Source organism: Didymosphaeria variabile, assembly GCF_027946475.1.
Source record: "Didymosphaeria variabile strain IMI 356815 chromosome Unknown scaffold_5, whole genome shotgun sequence".
Taxonomy (NCBI): Eukaryota; Fungi; Ascomycota; class Dothideomycetes; order Pleosporales; family Didymosphaeriaceae; genus Didymosphaeria; species Didymosphaeria variabile.
Genome location: NW_026611624.1, coordinates 411,371 through 438,042, shown reverse-complemented (window position 1 = coordinate 438,042; position 26,672 = coordinate 411,371). Strand labels below are relative to the sequence as shown.

General features: G+C 53.3%; 9 protein-coding genes across 9 annotated transcripts; 4 read left to right on the top strand and 5 right to left on the bottom strand.

Moving 5' to 3' along the window:
• Nucleotides 1-4,124: 4,124 nt before the first annotated feature.
• Nucleotides 4,125-4,655, bottom strand: N0V89_006597 (uncharacterized protein; the record flags this gene model as incomplete). The annotated part of the gene is made up of 2 exons (XM_056215367.1): nt 4,125-4,168; nt 4,220-4,655. The coding sequence occupies 2 exons, from the start codon at nt 4,653-4,655 to the stop codon at nt 4,125-4,127; spliced, it is 480 nt and encodes a 159-aa protein (XP_056069614.1).
• A 2,137-nt stretch (nt 4,656-6,792) lies between these two features.
• Nucleotides 6,793-8,244, bottom strand: ARP2 (Arp2/3 complex subunit, actin nucleation center; the record flags this gene model as incomplete). Its single annotated transcript, XM_056215366.1, has 6 exons — nt 6,793-6,879; nt 6,928-7,005; nt 7,056-7,847; nt 7,925-8,068; nt 8,125-8,171; nt 8,226-8,244. The coding sequence occupies 6 exons, from the start codon at nt 8,242-8,244 to the stop codon at nt 6,793-6,795; spliced, it is 1,167 nt and encodes a 388-aa protein (XP_056069613.1).
• Nucleotides 8,245-8,835: 591 nt separating this feature from the next.
• Nucleotides 8,836-10,016, top strand: RPL5 (60S ribosomal protein L5; the record flags this gene model as incomplete). Its single annotated transcript, XM_056215365.1, has 4 exons — nt 8,836-8,844; nt 9,025-9,056; nt 9,106-9,331; nt 9,381-10,016. The coding sequence occupies 4 exons, from the start codon at nt 8,836-8,838 to the stop codon at nt 10,014-10,016; spliced, it is 903 nt and encodes a 300-aa protein (XP_056069612.1).
• A 1,067-nt stretch (nt 10,017-11,083) lies between these two features.
• On the top strand, nt 11,084-14,707 carry MHP1 (Microtubules assembly and stabilization protein; the record flags this gene model as incomplete). The annotated part of the gene is made up of 1 exon (XM_056215364.1): nt 11,084-14,707. One exon carries the CDS (start codon nt 11,084-11,086, stop codon nt 14,705-14,707), a length of 3,624 nt encoding a protein of 1,207 aa, XP_056069611.1.
• Nucleotides 14,708-15,290: 583 nt separating this feature from the next.
• N0V89_006593 (uncharacterized protein) lies at nt 15,291-16,211 on the bottom strand (the record flags this gene model as incomplete). Its single annotated transcript, XM_056215363.1, has 2 exons — nt 15,291-16,054; nt 16,103-16,211. The coding sequence occupies 2 exons, from the start codon at nt 16,209-16,211 to the stop codon at nt 15,291-15,293; spliced, it is 873 nt and encodes a 290-aa protein (XP_056069610.1).
• Nucleotides 16,212-16,878: 667 nt separating this feature from the next.
• N0V89_006592 (uncharacterized protein) lies at nt 16,879-17,536 on the top strand (the record flags this gene model as incomplete). Its single annotated transcript, XM_056215362.1, has 2 exons — nt 16,879-17,288; nt 17,359-17,536. 2 exons carry the CDS (start codon nt 16,879-16,881, stop codon nt 17,534-17,536), a joined length of 588 nt encoding a protein of 195 aa, XP_056069609.1.
• Nucleotides 17,537-18,036: 500 nt separating this feature from the next.
• On the bottom strand, nt 18,037-19,891 carry N0V89_006591 (uncharacterized protein; the record flags this gene model as incomplete). The annotated part of the gene is made up of 2 exons (XM_056215361.1): nt 18,037-18,829; nt 18,885-19,891. 2 exons carry the CDS (start codon nt 19,889-19,891, stop codon nt 18,037-18,039), a joined length of 1,800 nt encoding a protein of 599 aa, XP_056069608.1.
• A 1,027-nt stretch (nt 19,892-20,918) lies between these two features.
• Nucleotides 20,919-22,232, bottom strand: NTH1_1 (alpha,alpha-trehalase nth1; the record flags this gene model as incomplete). The annotated part of the gene is made up of 2 exons (XM_056215360.1): nt 20,919-21,790; nt 21,842-22,232. The coding sequence occupies 2 exons, from the start codon at nt 22,230-22,232 to the stop codon at nt 20,919-20,921; spliced, it is 1,263 nt and encodes a 420-aa protein (XP_056069607.1).
• A 427-nt stretch (nt 22,233-22,659) lies between these two features.
• On the top strand, nt 22,660-25,148 carry N0V89_006589 (uncharacterized protein; the record flags this gene model as incomplete). Its single annotated transcript, XM_056215359.1, has 4 exons — nt 22,660-24,486; nt 24,574-24,736; nt 24,833-24,893; nt 25,043-25,148. 4 exons carry the CDS (start codon nt 22,660-22,662, stop codon nt 25,146-25,148), a joined length of 2,157 nt encoding a protein of 718 aa, XP_056069606.1.
• Nucleotides 25,149-26,672: the final 1,524 nt, after the last annotated feature.

The following is a 26,672-nucleotide window of genomic DNA, read 5'->3' as shown; positions in this document are numbered from 1 at the left end:
CTTTCGACGAGCCTCATCATTTTGTCATATCATCCCTACCCCTCTCGTCGAAGTGAACACCAACGTGGAAAGAATGACAAGGTATAGGAGCTTCCCGTTGCCTAAACAGGGAAACATCGCGACCGATCTTTAAGAATCGCATGCCAAGATGACGTGGGAAAGTCGAAATGCGATGAAAAATCCCATGTTGTACCGGAATCGCATAAGCAGATGTGGTCTAGTCCTCGTGCTTCGGGATCTTAAACCCACGGCTTACAGCAGGGAACATTGCAGCCGCGGATTTATGTTGACCTAGCCTAATGTGCAGCAGAATATCTTGGAAATGTTGGCGATGGAGCAATCTGAGTGTGAGCGAAACAACAGTTCACTCTCAGCTTGGGCATTTTCTGGCCTGGGCTTCGAGCTGTCCACGCGTTTCCTCCCAAAGACGACCTTCATTGGCGGCGTGTGACCTCGAAAGGTACAAGCCTCACCAGTCTGGAAATTGTTCCGCTGTTTTTGTGCATATGGTAAACACTGGGTTGATTGTTTTCGTGGTTGTTTGTAAAAATGACGATAGTCGTCCGGTATAAATTCCCGACGGGCTAAGCTATTTGTGGCATAGCGTTCCGCGGAGTCCACCTCATTTCACCACAGATGAGGACCCTCGTGATCTGCCGCCATTGGAGGAATAGCGACAAAGTGTTTGAGATCGGGAATTCCCTCAATCATTTTTTTCTGAAAAGTTTCTTCTTCGGCCACGCGCTCCAGCCGTTTAAAAGCCTGAAAGCCAAATAGTCGAAGTCGACTTCTGCCTTCGTCCAGTATGTATATCTCTTGAAGTCTAGGGCTGCATGAAATGTAGAACACATGACCATGAGATTGAATGCCGTGGCGATGAGAGATGATCGTAATGGAGTCACGGACGACGAGAGAAATTCACCGGTCGACAAGAACCGTTGGAGAACTCACACAGCTTTGTTGAAACAACAACCTTTCCCTCTCTCTAGTAAGGGCTTGTCTTGCGATTACGCGAAACTTTACCCTCGGAGTGCCCCAACCCAAGAATTAGGAGTCAGTTGTTGTAAGTCAAGTCTCGCACTGTTCAAGGGCCACAAGTAATTGGAGAAGGTGCTTGTGCGGTCAGAGTGCACTGTCTCAGCAGCCAGCTCGCTCCGACTTGGAGAATGAAACTGTCTCCATGTTGCTGCACAAGAAGTGATTGCTACAGCAGATAAAAGTGCTCTGAACATAAGAGAAGGTCAACCACTGGAGCAGCTGTTCGACATAAGCCGAAAATGATGACGCAAAGAACGAGAAGCTGATTTGCGCTTAGTTAACTACGATCGTTCGATACACAGGCGGCAGTGTCGAAGCTCTAAAAGCTTTCCGGTATCTGAACTTTATACGCACCTGCCTCCGTCGGCAAAGCGTGACTGCGCGGACTGTAACCCGACTTGGACCATGAGCCCCTAGATTTAACCCACAGCTGTTTCGTCCTCTCCTCTCAAACCTAGTGATCTGCGATACCTCTCAAGGCTAGCCTCCGGTGACTTACAAGGCGCTGCCGTGCATCTCACGAGCCGGCTAAACTGCGCCATTGAACCTAGTCGTCGACGATGTCATTTTGCATTTGTACCATGACAGTGCGTCTCTCGCGCAATTCGCCTGCGTCTTTGACGTCAAATCGTTCGATTCACCATGTGATTCATTATGTGGGGTTGCAAAGCCAATCTGACTCAGTAGGGTATCCTATGTTCTCGGTCACGACAGACACAGTACATGACTGATGAGCTCGTATTGTGTGGACCTTCGAATATGGCAAGCTTCAGAGTCGTGGTCCGCTATGCTCGTTTCTCAACATTGCACTTGTGCCTTCGTTCTCAAAGACGTTGCGGGGCAGACCGCCGGGTGGAAAGCAGAGTCTGATGATCCGCCTGGTAAGTTCGTTCTGTGCTCATCGGCACAAGTTTACAAGATGCGACTGGCAGGCCAAAATTGCGTTAGCGATGCTCATCTTCGATTCCTTCTTCGCTCCTGTACGGCAACAGGCGGCGAAGGAATGCTGATAAAATCTTGGCCTCGTACACTGCCGCCGATAGCGCGTGTGGCAGGCCTTGAATCCTCGCCAATTGTTTCCCAGCAGCGAATGAGATGTCCCCAAGGCTAATGCCCACTGGTGTCTCAGTCAGTAGAACAACGGCGAATATCTCTTTGCAATCCACGAATCACACATTGACATGTGAATCGATATCTGTGATCCTTCACAGTGTAGGGTTAGGGTTCTTGAGGACCCTGCGGGGGGCTCCAAGTTAGCTGTCCTAGTTGTCGGTACGCGGTTGGGCGGAACATGCGTTGTTCTAGCGGCTTTGTGAAGGCGGTGACGGAATGGAGCCGGGTGTTGCTGCTAAAAGTGTACATGAAAACCAGTTGTGGAGACGTCGCGTACAAGAAGACGGTGTGCACATCCGTGAGTGTACCCGTTACAAGCTTGGAGGAAACATGGGCATTGCGTCGGTGGCCGCCACCCTTTGCTAGACGTGAGATTCGACCGCAGCGGAGATGAGCCAGCCCTATGGATCGCGGAGAAAGCCCAGTGACCAGATATCCGACAGCCCTGCGTCGCGAAGGAGCACCCTCAACGGTGAGGTCGCTGCGCAGCATCATCCAATAGCGTCATCCTACGCCCATATCAGCATAGCTTGCTCTTCGGCAACCTTAGGGCCACCAACATTCACCCTCACCTAAATGTAGCGCCTTTGATGACATTTGATCTTCAGTCATGCTAGCTGCGCATTGCAAATATAGCAGCGGTCGCCATCGTTGTGCCAGACAAGCCGCCCGGTCGCGGCACGCTCTCAGTTCATGCGCCTTGGAAGAATGATTTCTGACTTGGGAATGTGACACTTGGACGGTAATAGTGGGCGCGCACGGGGACCGCACCTGCAGCAAGCTAGCGGCGCGGGAGAGGCGCTATGCACAACGACGTAATCGCACGCTCTGTGACCAACGGCAAGGCGTGTTGCTGCAAGAATGAGAAAGCATCGCAGCGATGGCGAGTCAGCGCCCTCGTTCGCACCGTATACTCAAGGTTGGGCAGAGCAGATAGCGTGTGAGTTGGGCTCGTTGTTGTCGTGCAGATCGCGGCGAAGGAGGAAAGCGGGGCGTCGGAGAGTCTAGCGAGGGTAACACGAGATGCTGATCTCGCAGGGTTTGGCGCCGAGTTCGCGTCTGCGTGTGGCTAGCGAGCGGTGGGCGGTATTGGGATTCGCATAGCCACTGGGCTTATGACTGGGTGAGGAGGGCATGTTGGAAAGCATGCTGCAAGGTTGTATGCTTTCAATGCGCCGTGCGTGGATCGTCGATGAGTCTGAGCAAAGATCGAAATTGTTGTCTCGTCGAGGTGGCGGTGGCAGCGGATGTTTCGGCAAGAGACATTACACCCTTGAGCCTGCTTTAGGAAGGCGCGACCATCTGAGTAACTCTCAGGTCACTACGAAGTCACCCAGTTTGAACATCGGATCACATTTCAATAGTCGGGCTGCTTTTACGAGACATGTATGAGATTGAATTGGATACATGCAGGTCAACTGGGACCAACGAACCCGTCATCTGTCCTGCTCGACGCCGAGGGCGGAGCGCTATGTACTTAGCTATGGACAGGCGGGGAAAAATGATCGGAAATAGGTGGTATCAAATGAGAAGGGTAAAACGATTGTCGACGCCCACACTTCCAGCTCTTGGGTGTTTTGGCGACAAACGAAAGACATGAGGGGAAACGCCACAGTTCGAAAACACCCGCCTTCAAAGAAGCCGAGACGAGCTCAGCACGCTATGCAGCTCCTGTTTTCATGCTCTTGTTGGAAGATGGTCGTGAGGCACTCGCCGAAGATACGTGAAGCTAGTGCAGAGAGATCGTCATGAGCAGTAATTTTTCGTGTTGATCCAAATTTGCGTGCTGGAAGTCGCCGATGATGTGATGCTGGTTTGGTGATATAGAACGCCTGTGATGCTATCCATGAAAACGCTAACGCCGGGAAGATGATTGTACGTGAGGTGACGTGCTGTGTCTGATCGAAAGTTGATACCCTGTGTTACCCTAGTATGAGCAACATAAGGCCAAAATTTGATCTGGCACAGTACTACTAGCGGTTTCGATCGTGTACGGAAGGTTCAGACTTGTCTTTTTCTTTTTTGTGTGAGCGTGAACATGATGTTTCCTGGCCGGTGAGTCACCGACCTCCAACAGCAGTGGTACGTCCAGGTGAAATATCGCCACGACGGGAGGCCTCGTCTCGGATCAGCTTCTCCACATGAGCCGCTGCATCGTTGGTGGTCATGCCAGCGGTGAGATAGCCGCCAGCACCCTCCAGCTCCATGGGAGTGACAGGTCCAGGGCTATCAAGAGGGGTGAGCTTCGGGCTAGAGGGCTTTGCGTTTCCGCGTGCCTGTCGAGCTGCGTTGGCCATGAGTTGCTGTTGATAGGAGTGCATCTGGCGCTGAATATCAGAATAGTGCTTCTGATGGGCCCGTGGAGAGAGTGGGGGCTGAGGCGAGTTTGGGTTCGTCGTGGGTGTCCCTGCGGCACTGGAGCCTTGCGATGCAAAGTTGGCCGGGTGGAAGCGAGGTAGCGAGGGCAAACGCAGGCTTGCAGCAGTTCCTGATGATTGACGCATGTGGGCGAGAGGTGGACGACGGCGAGCCTGGGAGGGGATGTTGAGTGAGTCCATCCTAGGTGAGAGGTGAGAGCTTGGCATGTTGCGGTCAGGTCGAGATGACATGAGAGTCCTCCAAAAGTCTATCGGTGTACCCAGGGTAAACTCGAGGACGTTTACTGTGCCGGAACTTGAAGCGGTTGAAGTTGCCGAGATGTGGTGCGAGTCCAGCCGGGCTCTGGTATGCTATGACGTTGATGAGTGGGTCTGTTCCGGCAAAGACAAAGTTTAAGTGCCTCTGCTGCAGCGCAGCACAGTTTCAAACGAAGCCCGCGACGAGGCTCGATAAGGCGAGTGAATGAGACGACCCGGCAGTGCAGGCGGGCGGCGACACTAATATATTGGCAGCGGGAGGGTCCTGGAATGCTTGGATCTTGGAGGGCAACTGATACGGCAGCAAGACAGTCGATCTTCCGCCTGGTGCGCCGCCGTCGCGCTACTTTCGGGAAAGAAGGCAGTGTGGACCCTGTTTTGTGTGTAGGCGTTGGGGTGTCCTGACAGGACTCACAGTGCCGGCGGAGCGGTCCTGAGAAGGCAATGTCTGTGACTATCGAAGCTGCAACGTGGGCGGAGATGGGTACAGCTAATAAGAGGGCGGCACTTGGCAGACGTGAGCGTTGGATGATGTGGAGCACAGCCGGTATCGCGACATGGCGAGAGAGGAAGAAGCGACCGGTGCAGTACTTAAGCGCCAGGACAGTGAGGGCTCGCAGAGCCGGTAGTGGACATCGTCATCTACTGCGTCTCTTGGCCGGCAGGATGGGGGCAGTTTGAGCCCGCTAGCGAGGCATCGTTGCATTCGCTCGTGGTTGTCTGTTGGCCCATGACGCACCTGCACCTCGCTGGCTATCGTGGGAGCCGAGTTTCCGGCGGCGGCTCTCTCCAGGGAGGGCTCCATGATGTTCACGTGCCCTGGGGGCGCTACTGACGCTCTCCGCAATCGTAGTTTGCGCTGACATCTGCACCCTGAATCTGAACGTGGTGGTGATGATGATGAAATGCCAGCCTCATGATGCCCATTGCACGACCCGAGCCGCCTACTGGCTGCTGCCCGCATGCGTCTCCTCGGTCCCTCGTGGCGGCCCGCACTGCAAAACCTCTCCATTGTCCAGCCGTTAGGCGCCTGAAGCGAGCTTGTCCACGATCGTGATCGCTACGGCTCACCACATCCTGCCTGAAATTGCAGCTATCCCCTCACAGCACTGCCGTCCGCAGAACGCGCAGCCATCCTCTCTCTGTGCTACCCCTCCGGAATTACGTGCATGAGGCCACCAGCATCGCGACATCGAGCCGCGACCCGATATCGCTGCGACAAATTTTCCTTCGTAGCAGCCAGATCTTGTGCGCGCTCACGCCACCCAAATTGTACCAAGCATTGAGAGGAATGTATCATCTCGTCCCTTCGTTATGTAGTTTTAGCGAGGCCAGCGCCAAGCATTGCCGCAAAGGCGTTGAAGGCGTCCTCACAATTGCAAACAGAGAAGCTTCGGACGTATGGAGCAATAATATTGGACAGGTGAAAAATGCCGACAAAGGTGATCGTGCCCCATTGAGAAGGTATGCAGTTTTTGCAGTAAGCTAGGCGTGAAGCAGACACAGGCGCGTAGTTGCAATCAAAGCTCGAGCGTCTTCAAGGTACAGCATGAAGCCCGTGGTCGATCTCCCGTCGATGCACTCTCTTTCAGCCGCCGGAGACACTCGGTGGCACTTTCCCCGACCGAATGGGAACATCTATCGATTCGGCAGGTGCCAACGCATTCGTTCAAGCGGCAGTATGCACACTCACTGCTCCAATGCTCAGCTCGTGCATTCAGAACCTTAGATCGTTACCGCAAACAAAGAGATCCTCTGCCAGATCCACAATCCATCAGTTTCAGGTTTTCGTGCAACAATTCAACGCCGTTTGTCCGGCAATGCCAATGTCACCGGAACCGGTAAAGGCCGCAAAGCCACAAGACGGACAATGGACACAGAGATGATGGTTAGAAGCGTGGGTTTACGTTGGACCCACCATTGAGGCTTGTGTCCGATGATGGTCTTCATTGATATGTTCTCCGTTTTCGATGCTACCTTGCGCCCGCTTTCGGGTATCGTTACGTTATCTTGCACCAAGCTTCTCCAACGCCCTCGCCCCCTGTTCCTGCCACTCCTGTTTTGATATCCACATGTTCTCCTTGTCCGCCATCTACAACGTGTTAGTTGTTGTCCCACAGGGGATCGCAAGGCGACTTACAATATTCGCAAGCACGGCTCCTCCGAGGAAGACCATATGCCGACGTCTCGGTGGGTCTTCAATGCGTACCTTGAATTTCTGTAGAGGTGCCGTAAGTTATGAGCTAAGCCAGTTGACTGCATACGTACGTTCAAACGCTCTGGGTTTCCACCCAGCACCTTGGTCAGCCAAAGTTGTTTTAGCTCCTTCTCCAGACGACTAGGGAGGCCAGGATACATGCTGCTTCCACCACTGAGCACGATAGCCTTGTACAAGCTGCTTCGTACGTCGACGTCGGCGGATTGAATAGTGTTGAAGAGGAATTCGGCGATACCAGGTTGCTCAACATCCACCAAGTGCGGCTGGAACAGACACTCGGGAGCCTCAAAGCGTTCGCTGCCGACGCGGATGACGCGACCGTCAGGTAGGGTGTAAGATTCCACCAAAACTGTGGTGTCCTCGCTCAGGCGCTGATCCAATTCCAAATCATACGAGACGTAGCAGAGCTTCTCCTTGATTTGCCGCACAGTCTCGAAGTCGGCAGTTCGGTTGAGAGCGTAACCTCTTCGTAGCAGCAGAGCGATCAGATTCCGAGTGACGTCGCGACCAGCCACATCCAACCGACGTGTCAAGTGGTTGAGCACAGTGCTTTCATAAACCGGAACAATATGCGTGACACCATCGCCTGAGTCTACCACCACTCCCGAGGAGAGACCTTGAGCGTACAGAGCTAGGACAGCCTGTATAGCCACATATACTCCTCCAAAGTCGTAGCGCTCAAACATGACCTCGCACATCTGTTCACGGTTCTTGAGAGGATTCATCGGCGGCTCGGTAAGGAGGATCTTGCGGCCCGTGGGGTCTAAGCGCATCTTCTCGAAAAAGGTGTAGTCCCAGAGGTGCTGCATGTCATCCCAACGCTTCACGATGCCGTTTTCCATCTGTCGGCGGTGAGACGTCGTTAGCGCAGCGCAGCAGAGACGAGAGGTCGCTCAGCAATTGCTCAGCACCGACGTACAGGATATGTGATCTGAAGCATCGATCGGGCCGCCGCTGCCTCATCTCCGCACATTATGTCCTTGACCACGATGTCTCCATCCCGCTCTTCGGAACGTAGGATCGGTCGGCCGACTATTGATGGGTACTGGTGGTCGGGAAAGTTCTGTAGAGCTCCTATTAGATATGTAGCTTGCAATACACTTGCAAATGTTTACGGACCTGTCCTGCATATCCCGCCTTCAGGAAACCGGTTCCGCCGTCGAGGACTGGTGAGCGTCAGCAAAGCCTGGATGGACTTGAGCATGCGCAATTCGCCGTACCGATAGGAACCTCCGCCATCCTGCCCGCAATACGTCAAAAGGTGAAGGAATGGTGAGATAGCGTGTGGTCGTGTGTAGCTTATGCGCAGTCGTTAGGAGCGATGGAGGGGCTATGCTGTGGTCGAGGAGCTACGTCCAATGTGCACAGGCCACCATCGCAGCTTTGGGGTAGTGCAGATGCTCCCCAGATTCACGCAATTGGTATAAGACTAATATATGATCTGGAAAACATTTGTTTATATCAAAAAGTAGAGCACCTCATGTCACACTGGTGCATTCTCCAACACAATGCTTTGATGTATCCACGTTACACCGTGGTGATATGTGGCTGCAACTTGAATTCACTCAAAGGTATCAAGAGACGATTGTTGATATGCAGGACACGGTGCACTGCAGTCGATAAATATCTTTCAGCGAGAAGAGAACGAATACTCTGCGTTGCTATTAGATTTCAAGTCGATGTTCTTCTGGTCACCCACCCACGTTCGCGATTCCCGCCGTTGCTGAAACACCAAAAATGGACTTGGCGCGGCTCGCTTAGCACCGCACACATAAATCCCCCAGCGAACTTCTGTTTCTTCCCCAGCCAAAGACAACATCTCCCGTCAAGATGCCTTTCGTAAGTTAACCTCGATCAATCGCGCTGGCGCTCCATTGGAATTGCCATGCGCCCTTCCTATCCATGATTCGGTCACACCCTGCTTGCGCAGTCGTGTGCGCCGACGACGTTATGTGTGGGAGTCTTTGCAAGCTGCTTCGAAATGGGTTTGAAGCGTCAATTGCTGACTCTGGGAAATAGTCTAAGCTCGTCAAGAACAAGGCGTACTTCTCGTAAGCTCTGTTTTCTTTGCCCTCTTTTGCGATTTCTGACATGTCTCAGGCGGTACCAAGTCAAGTACAAGCGCCGCCGCGAGGGCAAGACCGACTACTATGCCCGCAAGCGCTTGACCACCCAGGCCAAGAACAAGTACAATGCGCCCAAGTACCGCCTCGTCGTCCGCTTCACCAACCGCGACATCGTTGCTCAGATCGTCACCTCTGAGATTGGCGGTGACAAGGTCTTCATGGCTGCGTATGCCCACGAGCTCAAGCCCTACGGCATCACTGTATGTGCAAAAACGTCCGGTAGATCTGTCGTATTCTAACATGGCCTAGCACGGTCTTACCAACTGGTCCGCTGCCTATGCCACCGGTCTTCTGCTCGCCCGCCGCACCCTGAAGAAGCTCGAGCTCGACGAGGCTTTCGAGGGTGTTGAGGAGGCTGACGGCGAGTACAATCTCACCGAGGCCGCCGAGGTTGACGGTGAGGAGCGCCGCCCCTTCAAGGTCTTCCTGGACGTCGGTCTTACCCGTACCTCCACCGGTGCCCGTGTCTTCGGTGCCATGAAGGGTGCCTCTGACGGTGGTCTCCTCGTACCCCACTCCGAGAACCGTTTCCCCGGTTACGACATCGAGTCCAAGGAGCTTGATGCCGAGATGCTCCGCAAGTACATCTTCGCCGGTCACGTCGCTGAGTACATGGAGACTCTTGCCGACGACGACGAGGAGCGCTACAAGTCCCAGTTCAGTGGCTACATCGACGACGACATCGAGGCCGACGGTCTTGAGGAGCTGTACCAGGATGCCCACAAGCAGATCCGCGAGGATCCCTGGAAGAAGGAGGATGGCGACGAGCCCAAGAAGTCCAAGGACGAGTGGAAGAAGGAGTCCCTCAAGTACAGGTCGTCCAAGCTCTCCAAGGCCGAGAAGGAGAAGCGTGTCCAGGAGAAGATCCAGCAGCTCAAGGCTTAAGCTGGTGCTCCTTTCTCTCTTCAGTTCATGACAAAAGCAGGTTCAACGGCGTCTGGGGAAGCATGGGGACATGGTTACTGTACCTGCCAGGATACCTAAGCAGCCTTTGAATGAACTAGATGCTACTATGAATGATTCACGATACCCATTTTCAAATGAGTTGCGCATGTCGTCCGTTTGCGTGAATTAGTGCTTTGCAGATACGCTTGGCATGTGACCTGAGAATTTGCCGTCTGGATACCTGACAATGCAGGTGTCAGCGCCAGCGCACTACGGCATTCACTCAGCAGTCTAGATCGAGAGCCGCGATAATAGCGCAGTCTGTTATACAGTCAGCCCCTCTATTCGTGGGTTGCGTTGGTCGTTATTCATGCGTGTAATCGAACTGTGTGATACTGCGATGTGGGAGCCGTGAGTGACAGGAAGTTGTCAGCAGGTTGTCGTGCTGCGTGGCAAGGATGACGAATCAGCGATTGCAGGTGTTCGGACAGCCAGCAGCTTCATTTTTCGAGTGTGTCGAGCTGGTGTGATCCGGGAGCGGATCCAGCGAGGGGCCGGAGGCCTTTGGCTCCACCTTCTGTCGCCTTCCGTCATCGCCAGGGTTCAACTACTAGGGTCCGATGCTCGCAGCAATCCGTGATAATTGTCTGCTATCTAACGTAGAGACATCTTTTGGCGCAGCGCTGTCCTAAAGTCGCTGCGCGCATCTCAGTTACCGTGTCTTACATTGTTCAGCATCGCACTAGTCCAGTCAGCGCAGCGACTCAGCGTTGGTTCGACCACTCTTTGCGAGCACCTTCCCGGGAACTCCCCCATCGTCTCGGCTAACCTCTACCATCGAGCCCCGCTGACATTTCCTCCGAACGGCTCCAACTTTGTCGGCTACTCTTTTGACTACCGATGGCTATATTCACATATCGCCAAAGATAGCATTGCCCGCCACTCGTCCTTCATTGTCGCCTGCTATGGAGGACGTTCACGGCGTCGACGTATCGTGGCTGCACCACTCCACGCGAGGTGAGCGAAGGACGGCGGCTCCACTCTTTTCGGCGTCGCGCATCAAGAACATGTCCCTCGCTGACAGTGTGCGCTCTCCAGATCATCACCACCGCCAGTACGCACCCTCGTCGCCAGGCCTGCCCAAAGACGCTCGCCCCAGGACGTCATCCCACGGCGGCCTCCCGCAGAACGGCACTCACCACGAACGCGAAAGTCCGGAGTCCGCTGCGCCGGCTGTCCAGCAACCTTCAGCACTTTCTCCCGCACCTTCGAATCCGACTCCCGCACCATCGACACCGACGCCAGCACAGAAGATCCCCACCAAGCGTCCGACGCTGTTGGGCCGAGCTAGCTCCGAGAAGCCGCAGCCGGGTAGTGTCACGCCCCCCGAACCCAGGACCACTTCGCGCAAGAATTCATGGATATCGAGCATAAGCTCTAAATTCTCCTCACAGAACTCGCCCGCACAGACAACCCAGGTTCAGGCGCAGGGATCATCTGCGAATCAAAATGCCGCAGATGGGGTGGTTTCGACTGCCAACGGCGCGTTGAACGGCATCCAGGCCGCAGCCAATGGTAATCATACTGCCTACGAGCCGTACGTGCCTCAGCAACCGAAGGGCTCTTTCATCTCAAATGCGTTGCGACGACTTTCATCAGGGTCACAAGTTGGTGGCTTGTCCGGGAAAGCTGTACCCAATGGCGGCGTCTGTCCTAGGAAGGTCATGAACATCGATCCGAATCGAGCTCGATGCCTAGTCCCAGAACTCAATCAAAACAAGCTGCGGCGCGTTGCATTCTGCGTTGATGTCGAAATCGCAGGTGGTCCGAAGTACAAGGACGACGAGGACAGCGAGGAGCGGAAACAGAAGCGCAAGAAGCTCAAAGAGCGGGGTGAGGGAGAAGCGTTGAAGCACCCAGAGTCGGTCGCAGAAGAGAAGGACAGGCTGGGTGCGGTCAAAGTTTGTTCTGCACAGGAAGTGGTAGGAAACGAACAAGCACCTAATCCAGAGGGCACCGTAGTCAATGATGAGACTGCTGAGCCAAGTAAGAAGAAAGAGAAGAAGAAGCGGTCCGAAGCCGAACGGAAAGAACGGAAAGAGAAGAAACGCAGAAAGGCCGAGGAGAACGGATCAATACCTCTCGAAATCACCAGGGAAGATGACGAAATCAATGCTGATGGCGCATTAGAATCTCCTACCAAAGCGGCGCCTAAGCACCAGGACCGACCTACCACAGATCCCTTGCGCATATACCGCAGATGTTGTCAATTAAGAGAGACGCCTATCCTGAAGAGAATCAGCGATCAGTTATCAAATCCTTCGGCGGCTGCACTTTCGGCGCCAGGAACGGTGACTTGCTTGGATCTGACTGGTTCTCGCTTACAGCTAGCCGATGTGATCACCCTTTCGGACTGGCTAGCCGTGGTCCCAGTGAAGAAACTGTTCCTAGAGGACGCAGACCTAAACGATGAGAAGATTCGTGTCATACTTGCCGGTTTGCTCGCTGCAAAAGTTCCAGAAGCTGGTAGGAGGAGAAAATCTTCTTCTGGAGACGTAGAGCAGGGAAGCGAAAACGTGGAAGAACGCTCTGGTGTCGTCAAGAAATTGGTTCTTAAGAACAACCCCAAGATCACCGCAGAAGGCTGGAGACATGTTGCTCTCTTCATATACATGTGCAAATCGCTCATGGCCTTGGACTTATCGATGATACCGTTTCCGTCATCCCCACCTCAGCCGGCTTCTCCGACAGCTAATGGCTCTCCTGGGTTACCGAGCGATAAGAAGGCTACCCCTAGGGACATTGCCGAAACCATGTCCAAAGCCATTTCGGAACGATTGGGAGGCTCGAAACTCGAGGAGCTCTTGCTTTCTGAGTGTGGTTTGTCCTCGCCAAGCATCAGGAAAGTCGTTGATGGAGCCATCATCAGCGGTGTGCAGCGTCTGGGTCTTGCGGGTAACAGTATTGACGAGGAAGGCATCGGACACATTATTCACTACATCAAGTCCGGAGTATGTCAAGGATTAGATCTGGGTGGTAACACTCTTACCGAATCCATATCACGACTCTCCGAATGCTTCACTAAGAACTGCCCGTTGTGGGCTTTGAGTGTCGCCGACTGCGACCTGACGCCAGAGTCACTCAGGATCCTGTTCCCGGCTCTGGGTACCCTACCGAACTTCACCTTTTTGGACCTTTCCCACAACCGTGATCTATTTTCTAACTCATTGTCGCTCTGCCTTCTACGGAAGTACATGCCTCAATTCAAGAAGCTAAAGCGGATACACCTCACGGATGTATCTCTATCGCAAGCCGATGTGATAGGCATTGCAGAAATCATCCCGGAGTGCCCAATGATTGCACACGTCGATGTCCAAGGAAATCCCAAGATCGCTGCATTGGCTGCAGCAACGACGGAAGAAGAACAGGAAGAAGCAGCCGCGGTCTATGCCTCGCTGACGTTGGCTGCCAAGGTCTCGCAGACCATTGTGTTCCTGGGTGTCGATGTACCTGGGCCTGAGAGCAATGAGGTTGTCAAGGCGCTGGCCAAGCAGGTCATCGCATATTGTCTTCGCAATATGCAGAACATTGAGGGAGTTCCCGAACTTCAGAATGCACCGAGGGATGATGTATTACCCGACGTGCTCCAGCATCTTGTTGGACATGCAGATGACACAAGTACGACTTCGGCAGATGACGATGCAGCACCCGATGAGGATTACATTGTCGGTGGCACTGGCGTTGCGAAAGCCCTTAGCTACTGTCTCCGACAAAAGGAATCAGACCTTCGCAGAACGTCGCTTACGGCAAGTGGTACAGCAACGCCCAAGAGCAGTCAGCCCACAGATTCGGAGCAATCGCATAGAGCCAAGATCATGTCGAAGAATCTCTTGGAAAATGCACGCAATATACGACAAAGGCTGCAGATGGCACTCGCTCGTGAGGCAAAGGCAGGCAACGACATACCATATCGTAAGTCTCTGGGAAAGCTTTCCAGTTGCGGTCCAAATCTAACAGTCACAGGACGCCTCATCTTCCTCGATCAGACGCTGCAGGGTATGATCAAACGCTTCGAAGACGAATACCCAGAAACGCGCGTCCGGTCCCAGTCTACAGACGCTGCCTCCACGACCAGCTCCATCCCCAGCTCTTCGCCACCACTCTCCGCCGTCCCTACTATCTCAACAAGCGCCACCGAGAATGTCTTCCATGACTCCGACGATGACGAACCGAAAGCCCTTCGTTCGCGCCATAACTCCGATGTCAATCTCGCGTCGCGTGCCCAAACTCTTGAAGAAGGTCGTCTCCATCGTCTCGGTCACCGCCTTCGCACTGAATTCATCAACCCCTCACGCCCCACCTCGTCGCATTCTGAGCAAGCCAATATGTCCGGCAGTATGAACGATCTCGGACTGCCGCCCCATGTCATGGCCTTGCGAAACCACTTGGCGACGTACAGTGGCGAGCAAATACGCGAAATGACAGAGGGTGCCGGATGGGAGAAAGCGTTCAACGATATCGTGGACAACGCGGAGGAGCTGAAGAGGATGGAAAGGGAGAACCCCGAGGAGTTCGCGAGGTTTAGAGACACGCAGATCGCGGCGCTCAAGAATGCTACTCCTTCGTTTGAAATCAGTGATTATCGGTGGAACAGCATTGGGAAGGAGCATGAGAATGCGATTGAGGACTAGGCTTGGTCCCATCGCTCTAGGTCACATCGGGCTTGTATCATCTGTATTATTTATGCTTTGGCTTTGGCTTTTTTTTTTTGGTGCGTTCAGCGTTTTCGTTCTGTCGGTCGTTCTCGTCATGCAATTTGGGTGGGGCACGACTCTGGTTTTACGATCATGTACGCACTGATATCCGATGTCATTACGCTATTTATTGGGTTCCAAAGCGAGGGATGCATGTATGGTGGGATCCAGCTCGAATACTATCTTTAGCCCTACTGGGTCATTCACTTCTGAGTTCTCCAATGATTTTTAAGTGAGGTTTGGTTGATATGATACTCTTACTTTACAACTTCTCGTCAGAAGGATTGTATATCAAGCGACCCTCAAGGTGACGATGTTGGCATGTATTGCTTTCCGTTGCACGTCGCACGATAATAGAGGGTCAGAATCCGTCTTGCGGAATTTCACGGGAAGCTTCGTCTGCGACGCCTTCGCCTGTCAGTAGGCCCGCCTTGAGCATTGCTCTCGCTTGGGGACATGCACCCCTCATACCCCGATAATCAGCTCCGGAAGTACTCGCGGCACCCTCCAACGAGTCCTCTCAACCAACAGGCGCTGGCAGTGCCTGCAGTCCACGGCGAAAGTTTACAGTCAAATGACTTCCCGCAGCTCGGTCAAGCTCCATCCCGCATCCCCTTCCCCACTGCACAACCTTGTCTCCTAGCTCCAATGGAATGCGATAGCTGGGGTCATGGTCAGGCTTACTCCACACGCCCATCCACTCCTCCCAGTAGTCCGCGCCAAGCTCGAAGACGATCTCAACGCCTTTCGTCTCGTCGGACTCCACTTCAAGCGCAATAATCGCTCTTTCGACGTAATTGTAGAACGCTTCTAGGTCGACGACGTCGTAGAGGCTAGTCAAGATGTCCTGAACATCTGGCACCGGAGTGCGGCCGGCAACTACAAAGCCTTCCGGCTGAATGATGTCGTATGTGCCGACATGAAGGTTTGTCGCCCTTCTTAGAAGGCGCAGTAGGGGCTTGATATCGAGAGACGAGGAGATGTTCGCCCAAAAGTCAATGATGACAGAGCCGATAACTTCCTCATTCTTCTTGCCTGGCTCCCTAAGAAAGGTGTCGATGTATTCGTAGAGCTCTTGCGGCACCACATTGCCCAGTGTCACAGCCCTATATGATGGCAGGAACTCCGAGCGGATGCTGCGACACACTTGCGTCAGGCCAAGGCCCGGTGAGCTCCAAAGGCTCGTCTTGAAGATGTGGTCTTTAGACTTAAGGATTTTCGGCTTGCGCAACACTCTGAACTTATTCTCGTCCAGAACATGATCATAGATTCGGTTCCGCAGTTCTTGCGATTGTTAGGACGGAGCTCATGTCGGATTCGTGCCGCACTCACCGCCAGGGAGATTGAGGAGGGGACATTCCCCTCGTTCTGTTTGCACAGTCGAGATCACGTGGAACTCCCTAATTGCAGGAAACCCCTCTACATGCTGAAATCGGTCCATTGGTAATTGGAACAGAAAGGAGGAGTCTGTAGGCTGAGCGCAGTAATGCTAGCGTCGGAGATAGTGCGGGCAGCTCGCCTGATACTGCTTTTAGCGTCGGCTGATATTGCTACGACATACTTTTCAAAATATTCCACATCCCAATATGCTATTTTCAGCCTAATCCTACGTTTAACCCTATTCCTACTTTCTTGCTCTAATCATAGCTAATCCCAGCTAAATTATGACCCTAGTGTTCTATTGTGAATATCATGTGAACATGTCCCAATCTCACCTGATACTGCTTTGAACATATTCATGACGTTTTGAGTTAGCAGTATCAGCCGACGCTAAAAGCAGTATCAGGCGAGCTTCTCCTTTCGGAGATGATTTGGATCTATCGTCGTTCCTCGTAATCTACTTAACAACAACATGAGCTAGAGACGAGTATTTCACGATGATTGAATTGGCCTACAGACATTGATCCTTGCCTCAATCTTATGCGCTAGGCTACCAAAGCCAATCAGACCACTTCGTTGATGTCATGGCGACCTCATGAGCTCCTGCATACAACACGACCATCCCAAACTGTTTATATCCTCTAGGAACATAACAAAGCCTTTCTCAATAGATATTCTCGAAACAGTGAATAGCAATCATGTCAGACTCCACATACCCACCAACCATCATGTCAACGAAGCAGACATCTCAGGAAGAAGTACACACACCCACCCTCGCTATACGTAACCCAAGCACACCACTAAGAACCCCCCAGGCAAACATCCGCACAGCAAAAGAATACATGTCTATCGCCTACTCCCCGACCAAAAACACTGGCGCCGACTCCGTCGCCCACATCTGCCACCCAGACAGCTGGTTCTACTCCCCCTCCACCTTTCCCGGCTGCAAAACCCCCATGGACTACGCCGCCTCGCACTCCGTCGTTATGAAATCCGTTTCAGATTTAAAGATTGAACGTTTTGACCAGGCGTGGGCGAAAGACTCGCACGTGCTGTTGAGGTACACGGCGAGTGGGAGCCACTGTGGGGAACCGTACAAGGGGATTGAGAAAAGCGAGCCGCCGAGGAAGGCGACATGGTAAGCTCATTTGCTTGATGCGCATTAGAATCGAATGGGAAGGATGGAAAAGTGGGCTAACGAGAACCAGGTGGGCGGCAGCTATTTTCGAGGTTGAAGATGGAAAGGTGAGAAGTTTTACGAAGGATTGGGATCAGAAGGTCATGCAGATTCAGTTGGGGTGGGCACCTGTGAAGGAGAGTGGGGATGCGAGGTGGAACGAAGACATGTTGAGGAATCCAGAGAGGGCGAGAGAGAGTGGGGAGTAATCACCTGACGTCGATTGAACAGTGCAGAAGATATTGATAGAGAGAGCAGGTCCATTGATGATGTAGTTACAATTGTGCTACGTGCGAACGGGAATGCTCGCAGTCATGTGCGCTGTATCATCACCGAATGTTCAACCATCTGTTCTCTCAGTTGAGGTCACCGGAACAAATTTCGCGGAATTATGTCTGCATCTCCTCTTCAAGTGAAGATATCGCATGCGTCATCGATTTTGCTCATGCAATTGATAGGAGTTGCTCTCTCGCAAGGCTTCCGCATCACAGGCCTATTCCTCAAATGCAATCACAACTACCTGTCGCTCGCCGCCCATGGGACATTCCCACGCTTCGATGCCCTTGTCTTGACTGATCCTGGCCGTTCTATCGATGCCGGAGCACTCGAAATGAACCCGCTTGAGAGGGCAATCTCGATTGACACACCTGGAAAGCGTCTGCCCTTCGCTCTAACTGCCTCACATGCTGCACTTCGACAGGTTCGACTTCTAACCGCTGTTCGCTGCACAATCCTTGACCGTCTCCTCTTCGTCGACGCTGACGGCTTCAGTTGCCGCATCCCTGTACTCATCATCGTCATGCTGATCGTCCATGATCGGAGGCATGATAGTCTCATCTCCCGGAGAGGTGACGACTGTCCATCCCAAATCGCTGTTTGGGCTTGGAGAGGTGTTGTCAACGAATTCCGTAAGCGTGTCCCCGTGTGGACGGAGTGCCTTGGGCTTCAGCTTCAGCATGGCTTGTTTCTGATGCAGATATTCACGCATGCGTTTGACGTCCTCATGTAGAGGAGAGTTGGGAGAGATGTGTAAGACGGACGACGCGAAACGATCGGGAGCGGTTTCAGAAGTGTCGTCAGCTCGGTCTCCCTCAGCCACAGCGTTCTCGTCGAGAAGTACTCCCTCATGCAATTTTTCAGCAGTGCTTCCGTCTTTACTGGATTTAGATGTGCCGCTGAAATCCATTTCGATCTTTCGAATGCTTTCTTCCGACGTCTCGAAATAGATTGTGCGAACCTCCCGGAAGGCCCACAGAAGACGATGGAAGGAGATTGATCGTGCCCACCATGTAGTACCAAGCTCCGCACAGCACACAAAAATTGCCCCAAAATTGGCGTAGGTGGCTGTCGTGGTGGTGCTGGAGCGATATTGTTCATGTGCAATTCCTAGATGCCAGAAATACATCCACGTGAACACGACCTCTGACAGAAGGTAAGCAGCGAAGCTTCCGATTATTTTCCAAGGAAGCCCAGGCGGGATATCTTCTATGAGCGTGACGGTACTGTTATCTCTTGGTCAGCACTGGGGAAAGAGCAACATGTTGAAAGGCCACCTACTCCAAGGCGATCACAGTGAGCACAAGCACAAGAAAGTTCATCCACGGGATCAACACTCTAATTGCCGCAATCAAAGCGTTTACCTGGCGGCATGCTTCGATGATCCGATGAATATCGCGCTTTGTCTTCATCAGTTTGACCTCTTCAATGAGAGTATCAGGTGCCGTTAAGCTTGTCGGGGACCGGAAGGATAGGCGACAGAGAGATTCGACATCGTTGCAATCTAAGTGATAGCCTAATGGGAGCGAGCGCAGGTCGGTCCTCGTGCTTCTCAAGGGCCTCTTCGAGCGCCGGCTGTTTACCTTGACCAAACCGGCGACCATGTCTTTGCAGCGATAGAGAGCCGCTCCCGCATGATCAGAGAAAGTTTTCCAGAGGATGTGCCAACCAGTACGTGGGATAGGAACTGGTGAGAATATAATTCTATCGCATTCTGACTGTGCCCACTTGGTCGTGGACTCGGCAACCACTGGGGATAAGTGATACGCCAGATCAGCGTAATGATCTTGAGCTATGTTCGCGGCACGGGTGAGACATTTGAGATGCGTGTCAAAAGGCCGCTTGTGGAGATGAACTTCCTGGAGATCCTGGCATTTGTCTAGCAGAAAGGACTGCTGAGATCTGATGCTTCCTATTCGGTACGTCATCGATGTGTGTATTGGCATAAGTAAACCGCGTACACCAACGACGGCGGCGTCGATCATGAGGAGAGTCAGAATCATCCAGCAAGCATAGCCAAAGATGACAAGCAGTGCATAGCGCGCACGCCAGGCTTTCACTGCTATAGTCTTGCGTGCCTCGCAGAGCTTCGAGCCAATGTTCGACATCTTCTCGGCTTGCTGATCATCATCTGCGGCGGCCTCGTTTTGTATAATCTTCTTGGTGGACTCTGCAACAGGCTCAACAAAGTGGTGTTGCGGAAGTGAAGCTTGGGAGGGAATGTTATCATTCGGCCGACGGTGACCAGGGCTGGCCCAGACATTGTCGGTTGCACATTCGGCGTCCATCCTAGAGATGAATGTCAGTCTCGACGAACATATAATCCAAGCAAGCTGGGTCTCATACCTCGGGTGTCAAACTTTGAGGGAGGGGCCAACTTACGCGCCTGCCTTTGTCGTGGAAGTTGAAGAATCGAATTAGTGACGTTGTTAGGGGGAACGGAGGCGGAGGGTGAGGAGTGTGCGTCTGTCGGCGCTTTATCCGGGGTTGGCTCTGTGGTTGACTTGTCTGTATTTGCGCTTGCGCTTGAAGAGTGACGTATGGGCCGAAGCGGCAGGCCTATACCAGGAAGTGCAGCAGGAGAGCCCGTGGTGCTCCGCATGCACGGAGCTCGAGAATTTGACGAGGCAGTGAAAGTTAAAGGGTAGCGAATAGGAGTATGGTGACAGACAGGGGAGGCGGTGTGTGGAAACTAGACGGGGAGGCTCGCAAAGAGGGAAGGAGCACCCATGCAACCGCGTGGAGCACAGGCACCTGCATATCATTTTAAAAGGCGAGCAAAATGGAGAACACACGTTGGCTGACACTAAAGGTTGAATCTTTAGGCGCTAGACCCAACCTCTTGTATCAAGCTTGAAGCGTTAGAATGCACGGTATAGGGCCACAGAACTTAGGGTAACCCGGTCTACAATACTTGTATGAGATTGAAGCCTGATGTTCTACGGTCGGTTTTCATACTGTGGCGAAAGCCTGCCTAGGGGTTCAGCCTACAGTGTCAGCAACTGTGACAATCATTTGCAGATACATTTGATAAATGACAGCGTAAGAAACCGATGCGAGGATTACCTACGGCCCGAGAGCATAGAGCCGTACTGCTACAGACGGCCCCTTGTCTATGCTCTCGTGGTACACCTACCTCAATCAGAGCTTACCATGCAGGGCGTTACCTGGAAGGCTGATCCGCATATATTCCCCTGAATTGCAAGAATTTAGATGTCACCTTCCGGACAAGTGCAATTCTCAGTGACATACGGCGCTAGACCTGGGCTTCAAAGAGGATGGGTTGTGGCGGCAATGCCGGTAATCGCTGGTTGTCTACCGCACATTACATCCGATATCCTCGATATCCGCTATCCTACCCTCCCCAATCTCCTCGGCCTTGATATCCTTCTCCTGAACCGCTACTGTAGTCTCACTCACTGTTTGATTGGCGTCATCTTCCTCGGTCTTGACAACAACCTTCTCTTCCTTTACCTTGGTCTTCTTGCCAACAACTGCGGAGGGACACAAACCTCGATCAGCAAGCTTACAGTCGCCGCATTTCCTCCCAACCGGAAGGCAGATCGTCTGCCCGAGTCCGACGAGCAGATTGTTGATATCATGCCACTTTTCCTTTGGCAGCCACGACTCTAGGGCAGCTCTGGTATCCTCGGGCTTTGTCGTCTTGTGCCAGCCCCAGAGGTTGGTGATTCTGTGCACGTGCACATCAACACCAATGCCTTCGTCTCTTCCCCAAGCAGCACTCATGCATAGATATGCCATCTTCGGACCTACACCCGGGAGGGAAGTCAATCCCTCGATGGTGTCGGGAATATCCGAGTTCCACTTGTCCCTTAACAATTCTGCTGCTTGCTTTATGTATTTGGTCTTGAGATTGTGAAAGCCCACCTTGTTGATGAAGGCATTGAGTGCCGGCGGTTCAAGGACAAGTACGGATTCAAGCTTAAATCCTCCCGGCATTCGCTCCTGCATACCTTTTATGGCCACAGCTGTCACTGTATCCTTTGTCTGGCTCGACAGCATCAAAGAAATGAGGGTCTGGAATCGCTGATCTCGGGGTGAGGTAGTGCGGTCTGCGAGGCTTTCGCAACCCATCGTGTCTACAGGAGCGACATTCTCATTGCGCATTTCCCTAGTCAAGGCATATATTTCTTCCCAATTGGGCGGGGGCTCGATCTTGATGGTGCCTGAAGTACACCATCAGCGCATGTGGAGTACTCAGAGAACAGTGCCCGTACCATCCTTCCCAGTGATCTTCTTTGCAGGGACTCGACGCGCCTTCCTGGGTTTGCTCTCCTTTTTTCTCGACGCAATGGCCGTTATCTCAACCTCCTTGACCTCCCGCTTTACAGCGGCAAGCGCAGGTTGTCCTCTCTTCCTCTTCCGGCTCGCAGTCGTCTTCCCGCTATCCGATTCAACATCGTCCGGCACAGAACTTAAATCCGAGTCGGGGTGCGCGGCTCCATCGAAAACAGCTGATTCTGACTCGCGGGTAGCGTTCTTTGCGACACCACCAGCCTCGACCGTGTTTAGAGTATCTGTGGCGGCACGCGTTCGACGTAATGGACGATTACGAGTCGTCGCAGCGAGGACTTTGGATGTGTCTCGGGCTATACGCGAGGTGCGCATCGGGACGAAGAGCGGGATGGTAGGAGGTAGGCAAGAGCAAGCGAAAAAGGAGGATGAGAGCTGCAGGAGTTGTGACGCACCATGTCTGAAGCGCAATCGCGTCACATACACGCGTAGCCACGGACCAATCAGCGCTCACCGGAAGTCATGTCCTTGCCGCAGCCAGATACAGCTCTTAAGCCGCACAGTATAGCAGCCATGTCGCCATCTACCGACAGCTGCGGGAACAGGAACAGCCACCGTCGCAGACCTGTCCCTGTGATGATCGTTCGCGGCCCGTGAGCTTCAAAGTGCGTGTTGGAGCTTGGGGGCACCTGCCAAACCAAAGCTGCGGTACGGTGCTGAAACCGCTGTACTGCCCCGCCATCGCACGGCTCGATACGAAACTAAACTTCAGATATCGGCGTCGCCGAATCAACTCGACACCATGCCGAAACCGACAGACATCCCTTCTTTTGCGGCGACGCAGCTTTCTCTTCTGGATGCAGAACTCCAGGCTGAGTTGGCGGAAACAAATGCGCTTCTATCATCACACACGCCCACGGCGCTGTCCCGCGCAGGGCTGGCCATCCTAAACCTTAACGTTTCCTCTATACGCACTGGTCTTGGCGGCAAAACAGTCGTCGAGCTCGGTCTGGACCCTGCAGTCGTGACCAAAGGCGAAAACGCAGACATCCCAGAACATGGCATTAGGGTTGGCGACATTGTTGCTGTTCAGGATCAGCCTGCTGGAAGTGCGAAGAAGTCTGAAAAGCGAGATCTCGCCAAGAAGGGCGTCGAAGGTGTTGTCCTTCGTGTGAGGCGGGAGAATATTGAGATCGTCCTTGATAAAGAGGACGCGGATATTCCCAGTGGTGGGAAGCTATGGCTCGTTAAATTGGCCAACGACATCACCTACAAGAGGATGAACCAGACAATGGGCAACCTCCAAAAGCTTTCCGATCAAGAATACACGCCCTTTATGCGCGTCTTGTTCGGCCAAGGCTCTCCATCGCCTCTTCCGTCAGACCTCAATGACCCTTCGGATCCTCTACATAAGCTTGAATGGAATGACCCATCCCTGAATAATAGTCAAAAGGAGGCTATCAGATTTGCTCTTGCATCTCGCGAGGTCGCTTTGATTCACGGCCCACCAGGGACCGGAAAGACACATACACTTATAGAACTGATCCTACAGCTACTTAAGCAGAAACTACGTCTCTTGGTGTGCGGGCCGTCGAACATATCGGTAGACAACATCGTCGAGCGACTGGCTCCACACAAGGTGCCCATGATACGCTTAGGCCATCCCGCACGTCTTCTACATTCAGTTTTGAACCACTCCCTAGATGTACTTACACGCACTTCCGAAGCTGCAGCTCTTGTACAGGACATACGGAAAGAGATGGATGATAAACAAGGCTCCATCCGCAAGACTCGCAATGCGAAGGAACGACGACAGATCTATACGGAGATGAAAGAGTTACGAAAAGAGTACAGGGAGCGGGAGAGGGGCTGCGTCGACAATTTGATCCGCGGCAGCAAGGTCGTCCTCGCCACATTGCATGGAGCTGGTGGCTTTCATCTCAAAGGACAGGAATTTGACGTTGTCATAGTCGATGAAGCGAGCCAGGCCCTGGAGGCTCAATGCTGGGTTCCACTGCTTTGGGTCAAAGCACCCAAGCTGGTGCTTGCAGGTGACCATCTTCAACTACCACCCACCATCAAGTCACTCAACTCCAAGGAAGCGAAAGCTGCTAAGAAGGAAAGCAAGAAGAAGGACGACAAGGATAACAGTGCCGCAAGTAACGGCGACGCTAAGGTCGACGCAGTAAAGCCGGCGGCATCCAACATTACTTTAGAAACAACATTGTTCGACAGACTACTCGCCCTCCACGGCCCTTCCATCAAGCGCATGCTAACAACTCAATACCGCATGCATGAGAACATTATGCAATTTCCCTCAGCGGAACTATATGAGTCGAAACTTGTCGCTGCCGAAGCCGTCAAACACAGGCTGCTCAGGGATCTTCCTTACAAAGTCGAAGATAGCGACGATACCCGCGAACCTATCGTGTTCTTAGATACGCAAGGCGGCGACTTTCCGGAGAAGACGGAAGATGAGGAGATCAAGAAGGGCAGCAAAGGCATGAGTCTCGGAGACAGCAAGTCCAACGAGGCGGAAGCGGCACTTGTGAAGCTGCATGTCAACAATCTCACCGAAGCCGGGGTTAAAGCTGAAGATATAGCGGTGGTTACCCCATACAATGCCCAGGTAAGGCGAACATTATGCATAACATCTGGTGCCTGAACACACGGTGACCCCGCATTGATACGTTTACTGACGACATGCCTTGTATAGCTGGCGCTGCTTTCTGGAATGCTCAAAGAAGCATATCCAGGCATTGAGCTAGGGTCCGTGGACGGGTTCCAGGGTCGCGAAAAGGAAGCCGTTATAGTGAGCCTGGTCCGCAGCAATGCAGACGGTGAGGTTGGATTTCTGGGGGAAAAGCGCAGACTGAACGGTAAGATAGACAGGACAAGCACAATCTCCGCTCCGCGCGTGCATCTCGTCCCATGCAGACGATCGTACACAAGCGCCGTTACTAACGCTTTTGCAGTGGCCATGACGCGGCCGAAAAGGCATCTCTGCGTTATTGGGGACTCGGAGACTGTTGGCAGGTACGTACCGTTTTGTGTCGCTGCGATGTGAAGCGGCCCGGGGTTGTGGTTTGTTTTTCCAAGCGACGCGCATGGCGCTACAACCCCCTCACGCTTGGTGCAACGTATCGCAGCCCCGCGTTGAATCAACTGACATGTGTGCACTGCAGGGGCAGCAAATTCCTCAAGGCGTGGATGGACTTCCTGGAAGAGAATGCGGACCTGCGGTATCCCAACATGGCAGATACGTACGTGGACGAACCGGGTGCGGGATGAGCATCTGCACCATGCTGTTGGAGGACGCCTCTGCCACGGCTGGGAAGCCCAGCCCACGCTGAGGCTCTGGCATCTGCAGCGCTGAATCCGCCATCGGAGTTGCGGCAATGCATACTTCAGACGCATCGGTGCGCGTACAGAGACAGCATCTGCATGCGACGTGACTTGGCTGCAGAGCTCGTATCCACACTCGGACGGCGGGGAGTGACCCTGTGGGCGCATTGCCAGCTGCCAGATATCGAAACGTGCAATACACTCGCAATATATTACATGATCTGGCATGAAAGGTACCAGCCGCTACCATCTAGTCTGTCTGCGCGCCATCTTAGCAGTGCGTTAGCATGCGCTCTGGTCGACGGCGCGAAGTTTCTTCTGCTGCAAGCCACGGCCTCAGCACGAACGGGCGAGCCTTGCTCCAGGAGATGCTTTGGCGCTGCATAGCGGGAGGACTGACTTGTCAACCCAGGGCCCGTGTCGAAACGGGTCGAGCTAGCCACGTTGCTCTCCTATCGATAGCCGTTGCTGAGCAGAGGCCTCTTGTCCATCGACGTCGCGAAACCCGAGGCTCGATGCTGCACGCTACAGGCAGTTGCAGTAGAGGCCCGCCAGCAGCCAGCCAATCGACCGCATCGACGCGCGAGACCTTCATCTCTTGCACTCCAGGGTCCAATCCAGCCATCTGAATGTGCCAGCGGCTGCCCGGCTGCTTTCGTGACCCTCTGCTGGATTCGTCCGCGAACACGGCCAGAGCAACGCCCGTGTGCGCCCTCGAACCGCCTTCGGCTTCGCCAGGCCTCGCTCCCTGTCCACACCTTGCCCATCTCATCGCACCACGTCCGCTATTCATCTCTGAAACGCGTGCACGCGCCCGCTAAACCTCGCCTCCCGCGGGCGGGTTGCGCCCATGCATGCGACTAGCTTCAACCTTGGAGGCTGGCCGTGGCCTGTCGACCCTTTTCTAACATGCATGCAGCAATCCCAACCTTTGCTCCCACGCATCTGGGTGTTTGACCACGACTGCTAGCCTTTTCTGAACCTGGTGCTATTATAATCTCTGCCCCCTCTGTCCCGCTCCTGCTTTCAAAGCCCGCGGCCTTCCTCCTCAATTCGCTATGCACCATCCATAGTCCGGCATGACTTCCCGCCCCTCCACACCGCCGCCCCTGTACATGACGCTTGCGTTTGATACTTAGTTATACTTTGTTCCCGCCACCGTCCACAAAGTTCGACTCGCCCTCGCTTGTTGAGAATCTCGTCGTTCGCTCAACCACACACTCTCTCTTTTACATTCTTAGCCTCGGCTTATTTGTTGCGCAATCCGCTTCCGACTGTGGGGCCTTCGCTGGGGCGCATACCGGTGGCCTTTTACGAAGCGTTCTGCGACTTCATGCTGGGATTTGTAGTTCCGTCTAATGTCTAGTCGCCCATACGTAGCTGTTTAGCGTGATGGAATGCTAGCCAGAACCGTACAACTTCTTCAACGAGCTGCAGCTTGAGGCTGCCCCCAGCAGTTTCTTATTTGCA